At 38.3% G+C, this 20,760-nt stretch overlaps 2 protein-coding genes across 2 annotated transcripts in view; both read left to right on the forward strand.

The window, feature by feature from the left end:
- The window catches only part of LOC120555819 (RNA polymerase II elongation factor ELL2-like), a 30,054-nt gene extending 19,817 nt beyond the window's left edge, over window positions 1-10,237 (forward strand). Inside the window, exons 5-12 of the mRNA XM_039794932.1 lie at window positions 1,271-1,515; window positions 2,639-2,763; window positions 3,018-3,132; window positions 3,450-3,933; window positions 4,589-4,640; window positions 5,107-5,278; window positions 5,409-5,453; window positions 6,853-10,237. Coding sequence (XP_039650866.1) covers window positions 1,271-1,515; window positions 2,639-2,763; window positions 3,018-3,132; window positions 3,450-3,933; window positions 4,589-4,640; window positions 5,107-5,278; window positions 5,409-5,453; window positions 6,853-6,963 — 1,349 coding nt within the window. The 3' untranslated portion in view covers window positions 6,964-10,237. The remainder of the gene's footprint in view (window positions 1-1,270; window positions 1,516-2,638; window positions 2,764-3,017; window positions 3,133-3,449; window positions 3,934-4,588; window positions 4,641-5,106; window positions 5,279-5,408; window positions 5,454-6,852) is intronic.
- Window positions 10,238-10,830: 593 nt separating this feature from the next.
- On the forward strand, window positions 10,831-18,925 carry wdr93 (WD repeat domain 93). The gene is made up of 16 exons (XM_039793997.1): window positions 10,831-10,866; window positions 13,087-13,198; window positions 13,472-13,673; window positions 14,377-14,441; window positions 14,695-14,773; window positions 14,875-14,960; window positions 15,175-15,259; window positions 15,565-15,721; window positions 16,012-16,082; window positions 16,251-16,340; window positions 16,473-16,604; window positions 16,890-17,097; window positions 17,222-17,282; window positions 17,404-17,560; window positions 17,728-17,914; window positions 18,653-18,925. The coding sequence occupies exons 2-16, from the start codon at window positions 13,088-13,090 to the stop codon at window positions 18,759-18,761; spliced, it is 1,800 nt and encodes a 599-aa protein (XP_039649931.1). The 5' UTR covers window positions 10,831-10,866; window position 13,087; the 3' UTR covers window positions 18,762-18,925.
- Window positions 18,926-20,760: the final 1,835 nt, after the last annotated feature.

A 20,760-nucleotide genomic window follows, 5' to 3' on the forward strand; every position in this document is an offset into this window, starting at 1 on the left:
AAGGACTGTCTGTAAAGGACTGTCTGACGGCAAGATAAAGCTGTGAAAATAATCAAAATATATAGCGTATGCTTAAACTAATATTTTTTTTTTTGGTTTGCTAAAATACATACTGCTGCTGCCCCTCTGAACAGCAGTACATTGCTCCCGTCTGTTTCTCCAAACTGGGCAAGTGCCCACCACCATATACTTAAAAAAATCCAACTATCCCTTTAGTTCTTCTGCAATGTGGTGCCAAAAGCCTTTGCAGAAATGTCTCACTGTTGAGAGAGGTAGAGAGAGAGAATATCAATTATACCTTACAATATATTAATATTATGAGAAAAGACATGAAGCGGCAAGCAAGCTTCGTTTTTCTTTTCTCTTCTCCAACCTTTGCCGTTGTTATGCAATATTCCTGCTTGGCGTGGTTCTGGACCCCTGTGTCAGTGCTGGAGCTCCAGGGAAGATGAAACTCTGTGTGGTTTAGACCAATTTTAGACTGTGTGGATTGTGTAACATTAGGTCTTAAGGCGAAGATGACTTAGCAACATATAGGCCCTTAGGGAAACCTTTAATAACTGCACTCTGCATTCTCCTTTCAGCCTCAGGAGGTACCCATCAACACAGTGCATATTATCAGGCATGCCAAAACCTATAGAGCATGCATCTGACACTCCATACATCCCACACCATAATTATTATAATTTTGTGTATTTTTAACAGCATTATTGGCTGCTAGTACTGCAGAGTAACTATCACGAGTTATTATCACTTGGCAGGACATACTTTTGTGGTTGAAAGGAAAGGCTTCTTTTCATGTTCCTCTGCCCCATGCTGGCCTTTAAAGCGCAGATTAACCTGTAATGGGATTAGCACAGAGAGCTAGCTTTCACTGACCCGTCAGTCTGCAGCAGAGATGTAAGCGATGATCAATGGGGTGTTTACATCTGAAGACAAATAGCTGCAGGCCAACATGTACGTGTGAGCTAGACATAAAGGTTAGTGGAGGATATTTGAATGTGATGCTTTATTTTTTTAATGCTTGAATGACACATTAAATGAGGTCCTGTTATAGATGTTTCTTGCTCAGAGCTTTTAAATCAGTTACAATGATCTTAAGTAGAGTAGATTTCTTGTGATTACTGAGACATATTTTAAGGCGAAGAATTGTTTTGCATGTAAAATGCATAGCAACTTTTTTTCTACTTCAAATACTTAACAATGACACTGTCTGACTGTATCACATATACATAAATCTTGTTCTTTCTATCTACATTTTTGTGTTCAGGTAAATGTGTCAAGTTCCACAAGAGGTCAGCTCCTCTGTCTGCATCAGACAGCAGCTTCCCTAAGCATTCTACCAACAACCGGAGGAACGGCGGTATCGCCACGCCGGCCCAGAAGCCCTTAAGGGAGCGTATCATCCACCTCCTAGCTCTCAAACCCTACAGGAAACCAGAGCTGCTGCTGTGGCTGGAAAGAGAAAGAGCCGGCCCCAAGGACAAGGCCGAGCTTGGTGCCATACTGGAGGAGGTACACAGAAATAATTAGTGTGTATGAATCTATGCACGCATGTAAACACTTAAATGCATGCATAACATAGAAAACCATTGCGGACACTGTTGCCTTGGGTTTGCACCCGAGCACATTTGACCTATACATTTGCACACTGCCGTACACTTACGTACAGTATATAAACACACCATTTTTTTGGCTGGATTTAATTTGACAATTTTTAAGTGTATGTGACCTAGGATCTAAAAAGTAGTGTCCTAATGTCCCAGCTAGCAAAAATGATAATCGTATACTGAAAGAAACCAGGGACCAGCCGGGTTTTAATTGAACTTATCTAATTTAGAAACGTTTACTTTCTGACTTTCCTGTATACATTTTTGATGTGTGTGTGTGTGTGTGTGTGTGTGTGTGTGTGTGTGTGTGTGTGTGTGTGTGTGTGTGTGTGTGTGTGTGTGTGTGTGTGTGTGTGTGTGTGTGTGTGTGTGTGTGTGTGTGCGTGCTGCCCTTGTGCTTGTTGATGTGTGTGCATGCATGTGGTTTTGTGTCTGTGCATGTGTGTAATTAGGTCGATGCTGTAATTGTCTCTGCAGAGATTGTGTTTGCAGTGGGGCGGGCCACTCTGTCAGAAGGCCCCCAGAAAGATAGATGTCCTTTTAAAAAAAAAAGTCAGTCTGACGAGATTAGAGGGGAGGTTAAAGCCTGGGACTCTCGGTTGGGAACAGAATCTCAGAAATGGTTTTGCTTTTCAGGATTGTAGATGTGCCACTTTCAGCATGTCCAAGACTCCAGTTAGTGACCGTGTTACTATAACAATAGTATATGTGTGAATTGTATTGTACGCGTAGTTATAGATTTAAATGGATGTTTACCTTATTTTAACAATATTTCCTGTTAAAAGACCTGCAAAGTGTACACTGACTCATGCATATTTTAGCAAGTTATTATATATTATGGTTTCTTTTATTTATGTGTAGGACTGGATTTTTAAATCTGACAGATCCCAGGCAATTTGTCATAAATCCCAGGACATTAATTCACATGATCTAAGATAACAGGTTTCAAATATTTTGTCACATAAATAAGAAATTGAAGACTTTTAAAGGGAGTTTAAAGTAACATTATGTGGTAAATTTTATTTTAGGTTACAAAAGTGAATCCCAAAGACAGCAGCTACCTGCTGAGGGATGACTTCTACAAGCACGTGCAGAGGGACTGGGCCGGCTACAGCGAGGAGGAGAGGCAGCTGATCAGCAGGCTGCTGGCCAGGTGGGTCAGAGGCACAACCAAAGGGATATGCCGTCTCTGCTGTTACAACAAACTGATAATTAAATCTACCTCACATTGCACAGCCTATTTCTATTGTACATGCAAGGGGGTCTTCACTTTTTAATATGTCCAGGGGGGATTTTGGTGTTGATTGTGTCAGCAAAATAGTAATTGGACTTTTTTTAACGCTATGCTATTTTTTTATATATAAATCTCATATGCAAATTGTCTTGTTCTTTCTTTCTGTTAAACAGGAAGTTGCAACCACACATCAGCCACCAATCAAGGAATCCTCAAGCAAATGTGTCTATGCTGAAGGCCTCAGAGGATACGACACTACATCACAGCACAGCAAAAACGCATGCAGTGGTAAATGGCCATTATATTTTTTAGTACACTTTAAACGTGTGAAAGGGACCACTCTGTTTTTAACGGTGCTTTTTTATTATACTGTGTGTAATGTGTTTTCTATGTATGTTTATGTAAATAAATATATATTGTCTTCGGCTTGTTGGATTTTGATTACTGCTGACGTTGTACAAGTGAAATCAGTTAAAGTAAATGTTGTGAATGGTGTTTAGTATGTTTGACATCAGATTGACAAGTTAGGTGTGGTTTTTGTAAAGAAATATTAAGGTTTATTTCTCTTTTTTTTTTCTTTCTTCTTCTTCTTCCTCCTTTCTCAGAAACGTCCCGTGCCTTTTGACTCACTGGAAAGGCTAGCTGTTAAGAGACAAAGACTTGCGGACCAGAGGTTGCAACAGCCACCCACAGTAAATGGACTCTTAAACAATAAAGGACATGAAATTGCAGCTCCTACCCTTAACCCCAGTTTCCACACAAAGACTGAGTTTCAACGGACAAGTAACCATACTGATAACCAAAATTGCTTACCAGGGGACCACAATGGCTTTCCGGTAATGCACAAACTGTCTAGCACCTCTGACACACCTGTCTCTGAGAGCAGAGAGCAAGAACCCAAAGGAAAAAACCACCAGCCACCACAGGGTGACTCTGACTGCGCTTACCAGCAGCCCGCCAACAGCCAGCACAGGAAGAAGAAATCAAAAAAGCACAAAGACAAGGAGCGGGAGTGGTTAAAAGACAACAAGGGCAGTGAATGGTTAGAGACGAGTCCTGATCTCAAGCAGGACCCGGACAAACTTGACAGTAAGTTGATCACATCCTGAAACCAACACATTGCTGAAGAGGAGTGTTGATAGATTGTAACCACATTTTATATTCCACGATCATCCATATATCACTTAATGCTTCGCTGACTATTTTTGTTTGAATATTACATCTATTACATGGCAGTGGCCCCATCTCCAAACACTGTTGAGCGATTGTTTATCCTTTATACTTGCCTACAAAATAACCGGTTAACCACACAGACTTTTAACTGATGACCAGTGGTGATTGTGTGTAAGGTTTCTCTGGGTGACCGTTTGTCCAGCAGCCCACTGGTGCATTTATACAGTATTATCTCATAAGCATGACCGTGTTTGGTCCTTTAAGCTCATTCTCTTGATACCTCAGTGTGGTTTGTAGCTGATTGAGTCAACAACAGCCCGAGCAGTGCTTTGCGTCTCTAAGCTGACATGTCTCCTGATACCCACACGCTCTTAGCTTGTCTGCACGCACACACACGCACGCACGCCACACACACACACACACACACACACACACACTAATGCTGCATTTTGCAAAACAAAAACACGTTGCCTAACATTCAGACAATGACAAAGTGTCATGTACATGTAGATGACTGTATTGACTCAACTGAAGCTAATGTCATTTTCTTTATCCTGTGTTTTTATTCCAGATCCTGAAATCACAAACGCTGTGGCCTCTGAGGAGAAGCCAGATTATGTGCTGTGAGTGTAAACATGTTTTGACATCATTTTGTTGCGATCACTTGGCATAGTTTTAACACATTTAAGATATAGTGGCTGTTAAAATATGTGTTGAACACAAACAGTGGGTGTAAACCTGCACATTTAACATTTTATCGAAACTATCCCAATTTGAACCGCGTGTTTGCTATTTTTTCTCCATCCACGAGGAATTGTTTTCAGATATTAAATTGAGTGATTGATTTTAGTTTTTTCTTTGTATTTATTTCTGTTATTTACATACATTGTTATATAACTGGTTCTAGTGAAACATTCAATAAAGAATTGGCTCCAATGGTGATGGCTCTATATCTTCATCTTGTTCTTATGCTCCCATCTTGTGTCAAGAAGAGGTACTACACTAATAGAAAATTTGAGGAAATGGCTTCTTTCAGAAAACAAAAATATATATACAAAAATATAATTGTCTGTGTTCCTCTCCTTGTAGCACATATGGCACTATCATGAGTTTGGAGCAGCGTGAGAGGTACCAGGAGGATTTCTGTGCAGAGTATGATGAATACAAAGACCTCCACTCCCGGATCGCCACCATAACTCACATGTTTGTTCAGCTAGGATCCAAGATCAAAAGCTTGTCTCCTGGCACACAAGAATATAAGGTACATACATTCAACCAGATCTGATCTGATACATGCAATACATGCTAAGGTATTGTTTTATGCAGCAAAATAATTTTAATACATAATACATTGTAATACAATTTAATGATTTGTGTTTTGTACTATTTAGATAATGGAAGAGCAAATACTAGAAAAGTACAAGAAGTATCGAAAGGTAAGTCTAACATTTAAATGATTTAAGTTATGATGTTGGATTTGAAGAGACCTACATGTTATTTAAGTCAAATCCTTGAGTGATTACTTTCAGCAGGACCCCAATAATTGTATACAGCGCCAATCACCTACTGAACCTATGTACTGTGTAAACACAACTCCCCTTTTTAATCAGTGCTCATCAGCTGCTTAAAATACCAGACTTAATGCTCAAGGACTACTTAAAAATCATTTGAAGTGTGGCCATTCTTTCAACACATCTTGACCTTGGGTAACTCAGAGATCTGAACAGTGCAGGCTTTCTTTGTCATTCTTGTGTTCTCCATTTAGCTGGGCCCTCACACAGCCCTGCTCTCAGCTTCAGTGTGCTGCCAATATTCCCTTAGATCTACATTCTGTTGCGTTAGTAACTTGACTTTCAAGTTGCAGAAAAAATGGACTTGAAAGACATCAAAGCAAATGAAAGCTAGTTTTATGAAAAGTAGTTCTTATGTAAAGCATGCAATTATATTAGCTATACAGTCATGTTAAATTCAAGACAGTCACAACATTACTGACAATATAGTCTATATCCACGACGTTCCACTTCCGGGATTGCCCTCGTTCTGCTGGAAATTCCGCTGTTTTTCGGCCGGATGTCCGTTACCTTCTGCTTTCTTTGTGTTGTAATTTTAAACTCCGGTCGATTTCTGAGGACTATGGTTAACTGCTCCTCAGATCTCTGCAGGGTAAATCCAGACATCTAGCTAGACTATCTGTCCAATCTGAGTTTTCTGAATCATGACCAAAACAACCTTTGAACGTACACGTTCCACCGAAACAAGTTCCTTCCCGAGGCTATTTTGCAGAGGTACCGTGGCTCCGTCTGGCGCTTAGCACCACCCAAGACGATTGTGATTGGTTTAAAGAAATGCCAATAAACCATAGCATGTTTTTCTCCGATCCCGGAATGCTGTGTGGACTAGCCAGACCCTCCTCTGCGGCGCTGGGAGGTCTGGCAGTGTGGGACTACTGACAATATATATGTGAAGTCTGAATACGGTAGTTGGACTAACATTGTGTGGTGGTGACGATGATAGTGCTGAATCAGTGCTAAACAGCAGAAAGCTGTGGAGATATATACTAAAAAGTCATGAGTGAACTGATGAGCATGCTTTATTTCAAATGATTTAGAAAGTAGACAAGTGTGTCCGGAGATGTAGACCTTGTGCAATTGTCCTGCACTTTTTCTCCATTTCTTTCCACCTCTTCTTCATCAGTTCTCATAAAGAATAGGTTTCTCATCCTCAGGTATTATCCATCACTTGGCTAAGGGGCAAACTGTTGCTGGTTAAAAATAAATCATTTTGCAAATGGTGTGAAAACCTTTTTTAAAAACACTTTCTCCTTTCTCACCACAGAAGTTCCCAGGCTACAGGGAAGAGAAGATACGCTGCGAATATCTCCATGAGAAACTCTCCTACATCAAACAGCTCATCAGTGACTATGATGTCTCTCAGGCTTCTTCATAGCATTGGCTTTCCCCTTTATCAGATTTTATTTTTTTAAATGGAACCCCTTTCTTTGCATAAACGACATACTGTAAGTGTCAAACAAAGCGTTTTTACCTGAGAGTAATATAAAAGGTTTTGGACAAAACTGCAGACATCAACAATGACTGCCTCTGCTGGGACCACGGATGATGCTGTGAGCACCAATGATATAAATCAGTAGCAGATTTCACTCTGCTATTTGTAGGTCTATTTGTTTTGAAGATCTAATTTCTTGAGATGCCTTGTTGATGTGAAAATTCCATGACAGACAAAACCCCCTATAGTCTTTGCCAGCATCTTCGAAACCAGTGTCAGTGTAACCATTTTGATGGACATATGTAAAAGGTAGCAGATATGACTTTTAACTTATTTCCTTTGTTTTTGACACTTAAGTCAAACATTGCTCCTGGAAAGACTCCCCTTTCCCTTTTTTTTAAATTTTTTTATTTTTTTTGTTTATATAAATTTAATGATTTCAAACTGCAGTGTACTATTTAATTCCATATCAAAGTTGCCTCATACATGATTGAAGTAGCCCAGTGCAAAAAAAATACTAATGTTTTAAAGTAATTTATCAGCTGTTTAAAGTAATTTATCAGCTTTCATAAATGGTGTGAGATAATTCCACTTGTTCCCAGTGCAGTTTCCCTTCATGTTTCATGCAAAGCTGTAGTGCGTAGTTTCTGTCTTCCCCATGAGGAATTCTTGAGTAGTGACAACAAAACTGTCGGCACATCCACATGATACAAGCCTTCCGTGATCTCGCACTACCCCAACCCCCGTCCACGCAGTTGCTAGTAGCCAATGAGGACACAGAGGATTAAAAAACATGATGGACTCTTCAGAAGAGGTAATTATCTTTACTCGATTTTCTGCGTGCGGACGACACCAGTTTCTGAATATAGCCATACTGAGAAACACAGAGAGCTGATAGTCTTAATTAGCTTTGTAACAACTCATTTGGCAATGGCTTGAATGTAACGGATGTTCAATAATATCAAAAGAGTTACGCACTAAAGCTTTAACTTGAAGCAAGACTAGTTTTAAAGCAGTTGCTGCATTGGCATCAAGATATTGAAACTTATTGAAAATACAAATCTAAAAAAGTGGTTGATATTGTTTGGGAAACAAGTGAAATAATGTCACCCCTCTGGCAGAGAACCGTATTTTTACGACTCGGTTATAAAGATATTTTTTTACATATAGCCAGTAATAGGGTCATCCTTTTCACCAATGATCTGATTGGCTTGTTTTTGTGAGTGGAGCATGTGGTCCTGACTTAATGGAGCACTAAAATCAAATTCTTAACATGCTTAACATTTTAAAAGCAGCTGACTCCAATGAGAAAAAAAAGGAAAATATTCAAATGGTTTGATATGTTAAGATTGAGGTATATGTTGTCTCCCAAATGCACTTGTGTTTTAAGTATTTATTCACCACACCTCTTTCTTTTGAGTGACTGGTAAAAGGACCAAAATGCTTGGCCTTGATGGCTGTTGCAATAATTTGGTGAGGAAACACAATTTTCCTTCCCAAAGATAATACTGACATTGTTAATCAGGCACAAGTGTAGTTTAAAGTATTCTAACCTACTGGAAAGAAGTATCTTTCTCTCTTTTTTTTTCTTCCTCAGAACTACTGATGTATTTATTTTAAGCCACCTTCCTCTGTTCTGTGTTGTTGTCGTCGTGTCCTCGGTTTGAAGCATCAGGTCTGGTTAGATCAAAGTGTTTTGTTTGTTCCAAGTAGCTGGGAGAGGTTGTGAGCAGATCAAAAGTTTGCCTAACATATACATTTTGTCACTGTATGTGGAGAGTGAATAGGTTAAATCTGCCCCAAAGTCCTCTAAATATTAATTCTAAAAACGGGAGGTTAGCAGCCACTTCACCCAACACTTTAGCTGTGTCTGAAATTGTTCTCTTATTCACTATAAAGAAAAAAAGTATTGCATTCCCGTTGTATTGCATTGTTGGATTATTTTTGGGAATACAGGCAGCACTACTAAATGGGGGACTATACTAAATTGGGAACTTTGTATTGTGCAGTGAATTAAACAGCCCTAGCTATTTGGTCTTTAGGGAAATATTTGCCATATTGGTAAAAGTGTAAATTTGCTGCATTATAACCAGTTGTGGTACTATTTTAGCCTGGGGGGTTATTGTCCTTCAGTTTCCAGTTAATAATCGGTGCCCATTTGGGTTTTTGCACTAAACCCAGTCTGGGACAACAGGCTAGTAAAATAATTCCATTCAGATTGTAATTTTTCTTCGTGGTAACAGTTTTTGTACTGAATGTCATCACGCAGTCAATGACTTAGAAGCCTTAAGATTACACTTTTCTAGGACAACATTTTTCAAACTGCCCATATCAACAAGGTGTGGTTATCCACACACATCTGTTATCTGCCTTATCTAACTGTTAGCTGTTACATTTAAACCTGTCTTAGCAATTGTGCTGTTTAAATGCATGCCAACGGTGGCTTCCTCACACATTTGGATATTACTTTCTGATATTACTTTCTGAAGGAAATGTTTAAAAATGTAACTGAAAATGGTTCAATGCACAGTTTGATGGGCTATGATGGCATAGCTCACTCATCCGTTGCATTTGGAATCCTTCTGGTACTCTTATTTTTCATAATCATGATTGAGATTTACGGTCAGGTATTTATCATTAGGAATAGCACTTTGGTTTATTCTGCAGCTGATATTCCTATTGACATCAAGTCTGACTCAGCTCTGAGCACATGGGGCATTTTGATTGGAAGACTGTCTACAGTGATTTCTGCTATATTTCAAGCACAAAACATAACAATACTCGAATCACTTTCCGGTGATTGGGTTTCAGGAGGGGAGGAAAGTATAATAGTGTCAGGTGGTTGATTGAAGACCATAATTATCTGTGGGTTATTAAGTTTTGTCCAGAATCCCTGGTCTGGAAGACAGAATATTTCTTACAAAATCACTAAATGGATTTTATTTATCTGTGCAAGTCTTAATCGCAAGCTACAAAAACAAAGTTCATAAGGTGTTTTGTTTTTTTGTTGTTGTACTGGTGCTGAATATTTACAAGGCACCAGTGTGTACTGCATAGTATGTGTTTTTCTGTACTACTGTACATACCTGCTGAAGGGAAAGCCTTGTCTTTGTCGCAGAGAAGAGGGTATGCATTATGACCTGTAATTTACAAATAAATGCTTTCTCTTTTCCTGTTGTTCAAATTTCCAATAAAAAAAAAAGATGTTATTGTGTTACAAGCCTTGCTCTTTGAATTTTCTATGCAGGTAATCGGCATCACTGAAACCCAACATTTATAAAGTATGACCCAATTTAAGGGATGTAAACATGTTCTAGTAGAAACCCAAAATGCAGTGTATAAGTATGAACCCCAAAATAAGCACAATATGGGAGCTTTAATGATTATATTCATGATTTACTTTTTTTATCCATTAATAACTTTTTAATTAAGTTATTAATAAAGTAATAATAATAATAATTAATGTTTTTATTTTTTTTATAAAGTGACTATATGTGACTTATCAGAGAGTGGTACCCATCCAAAATACGTATCCTGTCTCATTTACGGTTTGAAAGTTAATCCACTAAAACTAAATGAGTTTCGGAGCTTTTAATGAAAGAAAATAATATAAAAACACCAGCTAATGTAATTTCTCACTATTGGTTCCACTGAATTTCGAAAGCTGCAAAATAAGAAATCAAAATATCTCAAAAATAACCCTAAAGTGAAGAATTGATGGTATTTAATGGAGCTTTAGCCTAACTCTACTGGGTGCTCCGCAGACCTACATCGACATGGCAACAGTTGTCATGACAACCGTGGTACACTTATCACCCTCCAAGACCGCTCGTGTGACAAGTTAAGGTAAGACCGCTGGCTGGCTTCTAGCTAATCATAGGTGTATATCTATGCTAGCTAATATGAAATGAAATGACATTTCGAGCCTCGAGGTGATATGTTTTAATTCACAGCTAACCAAAGGTCCCGTGGGTGCTCCGAGCACCAACGGAAAATACTGAGCACCCACCCAGACAGTTCATTTTTACATTCATTTGTTTTGTCTTCCCGTCAACCATGAAAACAGGTTGTACGTTTTTGACGCCTTTTTTTCCACAGTTAGTTTTTGCTTTTTCCAACGTTTTAAATTGTTAAATTTTTCTTCTACACATTTTCAGCGCTTATTTCTACGTCTCATAGCCTATTTTCTGATATAAAAAAAAAAATGAAAACGGGTCAATTCGACCCGAAGTCAACACATAGCTAGCTAAGGGTTAAGCATTGCAGTTGTTGGTGCTAAGTGGAGAGTCTGTCATAGTGTGATTGGTTATGTCGGTGGCATTGATTCTTAATTTTCCATGAAGCTGATCGCGGTTACGTGTCAGTTAAACTTTTCATCTCCAATCCTATCTGTATTTGTGAGTGGCGCTGTCCTGAGTTGAAAGATAGCCTAGGCTACTTTACGGCTTTATTATGGCGTGTGTGTTCGTGCCGGCCGCTGTCCATTTCCTAAGGTTCTGAAATGCAAACATTTTTTGACAACTTTTTTTTTTTTTAAAGGGTGTGCGCGTGTGAGCAGCACCCACGGAGGAAAACATAAATCGGCGCCTATATGTGAAATTATTCTTTCCGTTCTGCAGTGCTGTGCTAAATTGCTAATTTGGCTAATAACCAGACACAGACAGTAACGTTACATGTGTAACGTTATATTGTAATTATGCATCGACATGGACTTTGTGTCTGTGTTACCCATGGTGTTACCCCACATGAGTTTATTGTTACTTTGTAAGCTTTAGATATATATTTACAGTGGTGTAACTTAGTAGGCTACATTTAGTCAAGTAACGTAAGCTAGCTAGCTAGCTAGCTAAATAACTCATTTTTGGACAGTTCTGTAAAGCTTTGATGTAACGTTACTTTACTCGAGTACGTTATATCTATTTCATGCTGCTTTATACTTTTACTTCAGCTACATTTCAGAAGCAAATGTTGCAGATTTTATTCCAAATACGTTCAGTTGACAACTAATAACTGCAGATTCACACTTTAGAAAACACATGATCATCTTACAAAATGTGTTTTTTACAGATGAGACTACAAAGCAGTTAGAATGAGCTCAACATTAAAATACTAACTACACGTTAATGCATCAGTAACAATTTGTAACACTCTTAAAAGGACAATTCTGTATGATGAATGTATGAATTTTAATAGTTTAGATAATAATTGCTATCTGTCCTTGGTATGAATGCTGAACCTTTCCTTGTGATGGGGTATATTTTTATCACGTGGAACTAACCCTTTACTTAACTAAAAGATTACAGTACTTTTTCTTCTTCCACCACCACATAGACAGTACATCTGTATGGTTAGACATAACTTGAGACAAGAGGGGAAAGTGTGTGCAATCTTTTCGTATTAATAGGGTTGCAAAATTCCGGGAATTTTCAAAGTTGGAAACTTTCCATGGGAATTAATGGGAATAAAATGGATATTTTTAATATTGCTTGTTATAAAACTGTTAGTCTATAACAGGGAACTTAAATGTAGTTGAAAAAAAACAAACATCTTGCAGCATAATATTGGTTAAAACAACCTGATTTAATGCAACTTCAGTTGAATGTCCTCCCTATATTCGTCAATGACATGCACACACGCAGTAATCAGCATAGGCTACTACATACTTGCCAACATTTAGTTTTTAAAATATGGGAATTTTTTTTTTTTGGGGGGGGGGATACATAACCCATTGCTGTTATTAACTTATGTGTGTTAATTGCATAGCCCACTAACCATAGTAAATCAAAATTGGAATACTAAACTTTCCATGGAAAGCAATATTAAAAATATCCCGTTTATTCCCGTAATTCCCATGAAAGTTTCCAAATTGGAATGTTTCCAAAATTCCCCAGCTAAACTTTCCATGGAAAGTAACCGGAAATTTACCAGAAAATGTCCGCCCCTTTGCAACCCTAAGTATTACTGATAACTCCTGTAGATTACCATGATCTCTTGAAAACACCATTGAAAATAAAAAAATTCAAAACAAAATACGTATACATGTTCATATTTATTTGTTTTTCGTAGGATGTCCATGTACACCAGAGAAGGTACTCAAGACGCATATATGGAGGCAGCTTGCAAAACTGAAACATCTGGAAAGAAAACGCCTAGTTTGGAACTGTCTGGTGCAACACAGGTACAGATGGGGAGTTTAAAGTTATTGGCTTATTTCTGAAAAGGAATTCATGTTAAACGTAACATACTTGACAAACCATCTGCCAAAACCCTTTCTAAACTGTATAATATGTTCACCCATAGCACAATAATAAATATGTCCAAAAGGGATCTACAGGCACACAAAAAGCCCTTGCTTACTAATGGCAATAAATAGGCTATTGAATAAAAAGATCAGTGTTTTCCAAAGGAAATGTGGATATTAATTTTTTCGCTGTTGTGACTTATCCATTAGCTTCCAGAGAGCACCAATTGCTTGGCATGCTCGGAAGACGGCAGGTACCTCAGCCTGGGTCACTCTCAGGGCTTGTCTGTGTGGTGCGCATCTTCTCTGATCTGTGCTGCAGAGTGGCTGCAGGACACAATGGAAATAACATCTATTCAAATGACCAGAATGGCTGAGAGAGCCTATCTGCTTGGCACTGTTGATGATATGGGTGGGTAGTACGCCTCTCTCATTCATCCTCTCCTGCATTAAACATGTAGATAGTCGGATGGATTTTCGCAAATTAACAAATACAGATTTATTTTAATGTATACACTTGAAATGCTCTAGCTCAAAGGTCTTTAACAGGGGGTCCGGGACCCCTAGGGGGTCCTCAGAGTCACTGCAGGGGGGTCTCCAAATTATTGTTTATTTTTGAAAGTTTTTTCAAAAATGTAAATGTCGTAACATGAATCCAACATATTATTAGCAAATATAAATCCCAAATGATGATAGGCTTACTGGCCTATATGTTAGTCACTAAGATAGCCATCCACAGTGAAACATACACAGTGTAACATAAAAAGATCATTTATAAAATCACTCCAAAAATAATTATTTCAATATCTTAGTATTCTATGCAAAAAAGGCATGTATAAAGGCTTTAGGCCGCCCTCTCCATTATTATAGGCCTAGTTTAATATGCAACTTCATTTTATACAATATGACGTAGGGGGGTCCCTGCTCCATCTCTTTTTCAGTTAAGGGGTCCTTGGTTTAAAAAACGTTGAAGACCCCTGCACTAGCTTGATGCTGACGTCATGAATTATTACTGAACTGCACTGAGACAATAATACCTGTTAATTAGAGGAAAGGAAGGTTCAAACTGGAGACCCTGTCATACTGACATCAGCTGTTATCATCTTCCACTACAGGTGTTGCCAGAGTCTTTGCATATCACCATGAAGGCATTCACCTCCTCAGTGTTATTAACATCATGGTGCGTATTGTCAGTGTAATTTCCTCAGATACACCTTGTACACCTTGGACTGTTTGTCCACCACCAATTTTTTTGTACTTAAAAAAGAAAAAAAATACAGGAGTAATCCTAATTTCTTCTTTCGCCACATTTGTTGAGGATAAATCAAGCAGTTTTATCTCTTTGTTTTGCAAAATGTTGTGTATATTCACTTTTGAATTTATGTTATGTAATATGAAAAATAACAGATTCGAAATAATAATTTCAATATCAGGAAAATATCAACAAAAGGAGCATTTGCTTGACATTTGAACTGTCTGAAGGGGGAGATTATGGAGCTGCGTCAATCAGCTGTAAGTAGGGACTTTACTCTCAGTCTGAGCTATTTTTATTATATGATTTTAAAAACTTCACATTCAAATAATGATTCACATGGCTTTCATATCTCTACCAGGTAACAGTATTGTTTGGCTCGAGGTCTATCACTTTCCCTCAGAAGCATGGCTGAAAGAGTTAGACAAGAGAGAGAGAGAAAATCAGGTAGGCCTACTGTACAGAATTTGATTGGTAGGCTGGTTTGAACATGATAGTCTATCCACTGGTTTTTGGGGATTCCTAGTTTTAAATTGAATGTATGCCATTTTAACTGCTGTCAGATACATACAAATATGTAATTGAATTACAACGTCAATAACTTTACATTTTTAGTTATTTTTAGAAAAATAAAAAAATGAATTAATTTTTTTATCCTCAGGACCCAAACCTATCCGGAGATCTGGATGTTAAATGGTCTCCAGTTGCAGTGGTGATTAAAATCAAGCCACCCAAATTTCCAGCAGGTATAACTGAATCTAGAACAGCAGTGTATGTAACCATTGTGTGGTTGGTTGATTGAACAGAACAGAAATCCATTTTGTGTGTGTGTGTGTGTGTGTTGTGGGTGTGTGTAACTGATGCAGAGGTGTTTGCCTGTATGTATCTCTGTCGGTGATTACATACTGTATCTCTTGTTTTAATGACTGAAGTGTCCCAAAAGTAATTTCTGTTATTGCTGTTACAAATATAAGTAACAATAAGCATGAGATTGATGAGCACACATTCCAGGTAAGAATCAATATCCCAGCATGTTTCTGATGTTTTGCAGGGACGGCATTAGATGATCCCCTTAAGGTGTTGCAAATGACAGACTTTTTTACGCACTGTTTGGCTCTGGATGTAGACACCAGCAGCAGTCGTCAATGGGAGGAACAGTCTTTTGATACAAGTGCAGGAAAAACAAAGGAAACTGATGAAAGCCCAAGGTACGATAAAGTTTACACACACATACAGTACAATCAGCATTTCACAGCTGAGCTCTGTTGTAGATTGTATACATCTAATACGTTGTCTTTGATTGATGTCTTTGCATGAAATATTTTTTAGCCTTTTAAGTCTCTTTTTATATTTTGGTCGGGCTTAGGACCCCCTGACTCCTCTGAAACCAAAATTGTACCATTGCTAATATCGCCTGGAAATGATGTAAACCATTCAAATGCATGCAGATGCTCAGCCCTCTTCTTCTGTCATATCAGTTACATGGAATCTTTTTCAGACATTGCACCCAGCACTTTCTTCTGCCTTGTGGTCAGTTTCCTGGTGACAGTAAAGCAAAGTCTCAGCCAGGTTTGTAATGGAGAGCTTAGTTTTCCTGTATTTAAAATGTGCGTGTTGAATATGTGGATTTTCTATGATTGGCTAGTACTGTTTCAGAGCCCTTTTCACTAAACAATGTGCCAAAAGTAGTTGCCATGCTCCTATTAATGTCATCTTTAATCTCTGACCTTTTCTCAGCTGGATTGCCTGTTGCTCTCTGTGTGTGGTGGGGTGGCAGCCATCATCTTCTTCAGTATTTGCTGCAAAAAGCACCAAAGAACAAACCAGGTAGGATATTTATTTGTTCAGTGATGAATCTGCCTTGTTGTTAATAGCGCACATCTAATTTACTTTTTCCTTTGTCCTAGAGGTGGTAATTGGCATACATTTCTGGTTTTGATCCTTCTCTTTTTGAAGCAGATGTGGAACCCATGCCAGATGTGTTGTGGCCAAATGCAAAGGAAATCCTTTGCTCTGCTGTCAGTAGATGCACCCGTTACATAGCTCTTGGGCTTGATGATGCTTTGGCTTGTGTGTGGGACAGGCAGTCTGGTGAGCAAATCCTAAATATTTCTGCTTTCACACTTCCATGATTCATAGAATTTATTCGAGGTCTTCGTCTCAGTTAGTTGTGAGATATATTTTGGATTTCCCGGAAAGAAACTTGACTGAAAAGCGATAATGAGAATGAATCGTTGAAGGCTGCAGCAACACTTGTGTGTGTGTGGGTGTGTGAGTGGCTGACATGCTAACAGACTTGATTTTTGCTTGTTAGAGGTTTGTAGTATAAACGTGGTTATGGCCAGTTTAATTCTCATTTTCTTATCCTTCTCTCAGGGTCTCCATTGTCTGTTGTCTTGGTGTCAGCAGCAGATAGTTCCTTCTTTAGGATGCAATTTGTGGATTACTGGCCAGAATCTCCTGATGATTCCCAGACTTTTACTGCAGCAAAAGTCTATCTTTTGGTGTTGTGTAAAAGTGGAGCAATGCATACAGTCACCACAGGACGAGGGGCACAATCCTGCACAATGCAGCTCTCTGAAAGGTTGCCTGAGTTTGACATACTTCCATATTTAATGTATGCATCTAACTTTTTTCCTGTCAAATGAAATGCAATTATATTGTATCAAACAAAACATTTTCACACATGATTTCCTATATCTCTACAGGTCAAAAGACAGCGGCGACCTCCCAACTGTCACTGCATCAGTGCCATTCCTGCAGAGTTTGGTAGAAACACTGACGTTGTTGATAAAAAGTTTAAAGGTCATAATACAATAAGGAATTACTTACAGTGTTATAATTTCCAACTCTTTGGGTCCTGCTGTCTTATTTTTCTTGCCTCAACTAGTCACTTGTGGTGCAAAGAAATGGAAAAATGTTCCTCCAAGATGTCATCAACAAAACCACTGTGTGCTTCTTGATTCCTCCCACAACTCATCTGATTGCCACACCCTGCAATCCTGTTTATGCTCTGAACAGCAAACAGCAGACTCTGTTCATACAAGGTAAACCCAAAGCCACATTTTAGTTCAGTTTTGCATTACACAATAGCAGGAGAATCACTGGTGACGTTCTAGAAGAGTATGACTTTCAGTAAGTTCATATTAACATGGATATGTATGCAAAAAAAGAAATGGAACTATTTAACAAAATGCTTTCACGTCTTATGCAGGTGAACAGAACCCCAGCTGCAGTCCTTCTTCTGAAGGAGGAAGCCAGAGTCAGCTATTCATCTTCCGTTTTGGAGAGGCTGACATCATCAACCAATATGTTGTTTCACTTCCAGACTCTCCACGACAACAAAACACACTGAGCTGTGTTAATCTAGAGGAAACCTGCAATCTCTACCTTCACCAAAGGTTGCATTCTTTTTGTCTGTATGCAGGCAGCTATAATCTGAATGTGTGGTGTGCAATTCTTTTTTGAAAATGTACTCCAAAGATGAGTCAAATGATATGTAGACTCCCACCCTAAGGACAAAGCACAAACAGTTCATAGTTAAATGTTAAGGTTAAAGGTCCAGTGCGTAGGAATTTCTCCCATCTAACATTGAGCTCATATATCGCAATCAACTCTCTTGCACCACGCAGTTCAAAGTACGTATTACAGCTGCGGTAGCCTTCGCGCTTCAAAAAGATGGTCTCTTGCTCTTTTCAATACCCTTTTTCTTTTTCTGGGCCAAGAAGAAGACTCCTGTTCCTGAATTTTGCATTTTGAATACGTGTGGTCCTCCAGGTTTCCTTCTTTAAAGTTGACGGGGCTGGGAAGCTAGGATACCCATTAGCAGCATTAGCAGCACCTGTGAGTTTATCATGTGACAGCGAAAACGTGAAAGGCGGAGCAGTATGTCCTGTATGTCCCTTACCGGCTAACGTATTTCAAGATGGCGCATGAATATGGAGCGTTTACCCCAGTTCATGCAAATGTAAAATTTCAAGCCAAAAGGAATACTTGGAATTGATGGTGGTGGTAAATATTCATGAAAAAGGACAAGTTTGTGAACGGGCAACACAGATTTTGATAATGAACAACTAAACATGTTACACACTGGACCTTTAAGTAAAGTCTTGTCATGTATTTATTGTTTTCATGTGCAGAGCGCTGTCTGTGGAAGAAAGGAACAAAGCTATAACGCAGACATGGAAGCAGCTACATGAAACTGCAGTGATGGTGCAACAAAGACACAGCAGAGCTGCAGCCAGCTGAAGAACAGCAACAAATCTGTTTTGTACAGAGGAACTATTGTATGTAGTGTTTGTGTGCATGTTCATTTTATGTAATGCTTCTTTTAATTCCCAACACCTTTACTGCACTATTCTCCTTGACACAAAGTGCTCATTTACACACAGATGTAATTTGTCCATGTGAAATTGCTGCAATATATATATATATATATATATATATATATATATATATATATATATATATATATATATAATATTAAAGTAATATATTAGTAATATATTAAAGTAAGTGAACAAGATATACTTAAATGTGTTTGAATCATCTAAAGACATTGCCTTGAACATAGTTTTGCATACAATGTTTAATACTACCCCACAGGTCCAAATATGACCGTACATTACCAACATAGCCCGAATCTCCACTTTCATTTGCTTTTAAGACAAATCAAACAGATTTGAATTTGTCTTACCATACAAAAAGGAATGGCATTGTTTCTTGTGTTGAATTAGGCAACATTTGTATGCCTCCACGCCGGTGGCAAACCTGTTTTCAGGTTGTCCGTCTGTCCCGTTCTCGTGAACACGTTATCTCAAGAACGCCTAAAGGGAATTACTTCAAAAATGCCGCCCAGGACGGTTGTGATTGGTCTAAAGAAATAAAAACAAGCCAGAACGTTGTTTTTTTTTTTTTTTCCTATACCAGAATGTTAATTTATGAGCCAGATTATACTCCAGCACTGACAGAGCGCTGTGGAGATAGGTCTGGCAATGCGAGACTAAGACACATTTTTGGCCAAAACTCAAGAATTCATACACTAAACATAACAAATGTCTAATAGGATAAAATTATGAAGTGATGATATTTTATACCCAAAAGGTTAAAGGTCAACTTCACTGTGACATCATGATGTTCTGCAAAAACGCTTTGCTGACCCTTATTAAAAGCCATAACTCGGGAACAGAAGGGGAGATTGTGACCATATTTCACATTTGGTCGGATACTAAATTAGTGACACTAATCTTGGGTGCCCATCTTGAAACTGTGGTGATTGTACAGATATGTGCTGCTGGGTTGAAGATGTGTGCAAAACATCCTTGTTTCGCCAGAAAATACATTTAATATTTTTTGTATAAATTGGTTGGCGGAGGAATGCAACCACAAGGCAGTAATTCTAGTTATATCTGTGGTGCTGAAAGGCTGTCCTAATATGTCTTTTAAAAGGATGACTGTATTCAGGCTTATTATGACTGGGTTATATTCAGTAGTCATGGCACGTAGGCTTTTTGTTGTCTTTGGGGTCCTTTGATGTTTCATACGTCATGTTTTTAATGTCAGATGACACACACAAAACCAGGACAGGGTGCAGAGATTTTGCTTAATTTCATTAGCATTTTATAATCTGTCATGCAACAGTCTTGCACTCATTCAGGGCTTTCACTGTCTATACTGTGAAAGTTTAGGTTTAGTTTGGGTTTAGGCAGTAACAAAAGAAGAGGTATGTTCTTGGGCAGCTAAACAGTCTCATGCCACTAATACAGTTTTTCATAAAATGGAAAGAAAAACAAATGTTTGAGTCAACTCTTTGACCCATTCACCCTACTGAGAAGTTATCCCAATATTTAGCAAAATGGAAAGTGAAAATAATGAATCAATTTCAGTTTTAAAGGCATTTCTTTGTAAAAAAAAGCAAAGGCAGAAACCCTGCTTTTCAGGTTTATGCACACATAAGAAAAATAGAGGCTGGTGGGCAGCATTTGTAGCTGAGTGCTGTAGTTTTATGTGTTGCAAGCTGACACATTCAAGTTCAAGGCAGCATAATCAGCTACTATATATTATCCATATCTATTGAGTACCAGGGTAACAGCAAATTAGTTGGAAATAGGTGTGATGCGCTCACAGAGTCAGACGATCTTAATCTATTAGAGAGCATATTGTTCATTCATAACCAGTCAGCAATGTGCGGCTGATTGGCTTTCTGTACTAGACTAGATTCTGTATTAGATTGATTTAGATTTAGATC

The sequence above is a fragment of the Perca fluviatilis genome, chromosome 3 (assembly GCF_010015445.1).
Source record: "Perca fluviatilis chromosome 3, GENO_Pfluv_1.0, whole genome shotgun sequence".
NCBI classification, from domain to species: domain Eukaryota; kingdom Metazoa; phylum Chordata; class Actinopteri; order Perciformes; family Percidae; genus Perca; species Perca fluviatilis.

Excerpts from the sequence above, each read along its gene's own strand:
- wdr93 (XM_039793997.1), top strand. The coding sequence starts at position 13,088 with ATGTCCATGTACACCAGAGAAGGTACTCAAGACGCATATATGGAGGCA. Across the intron at positions 14,961-15,174 it reads AGAGAGAGAGAGAAAATCAG|GACCCAAACCTATCCGGAGA; the intron begins GTAGGCCTACTG and ends TTTTATCCTCAG. Across the intron at positions 16,341-16,472 it reads AGCACCAAAGAACAAACCAG|ATGTGGAACCCATGCCAGAT; the intron begins GTAGGATATTTA and ends TTTTTGAAGCAG.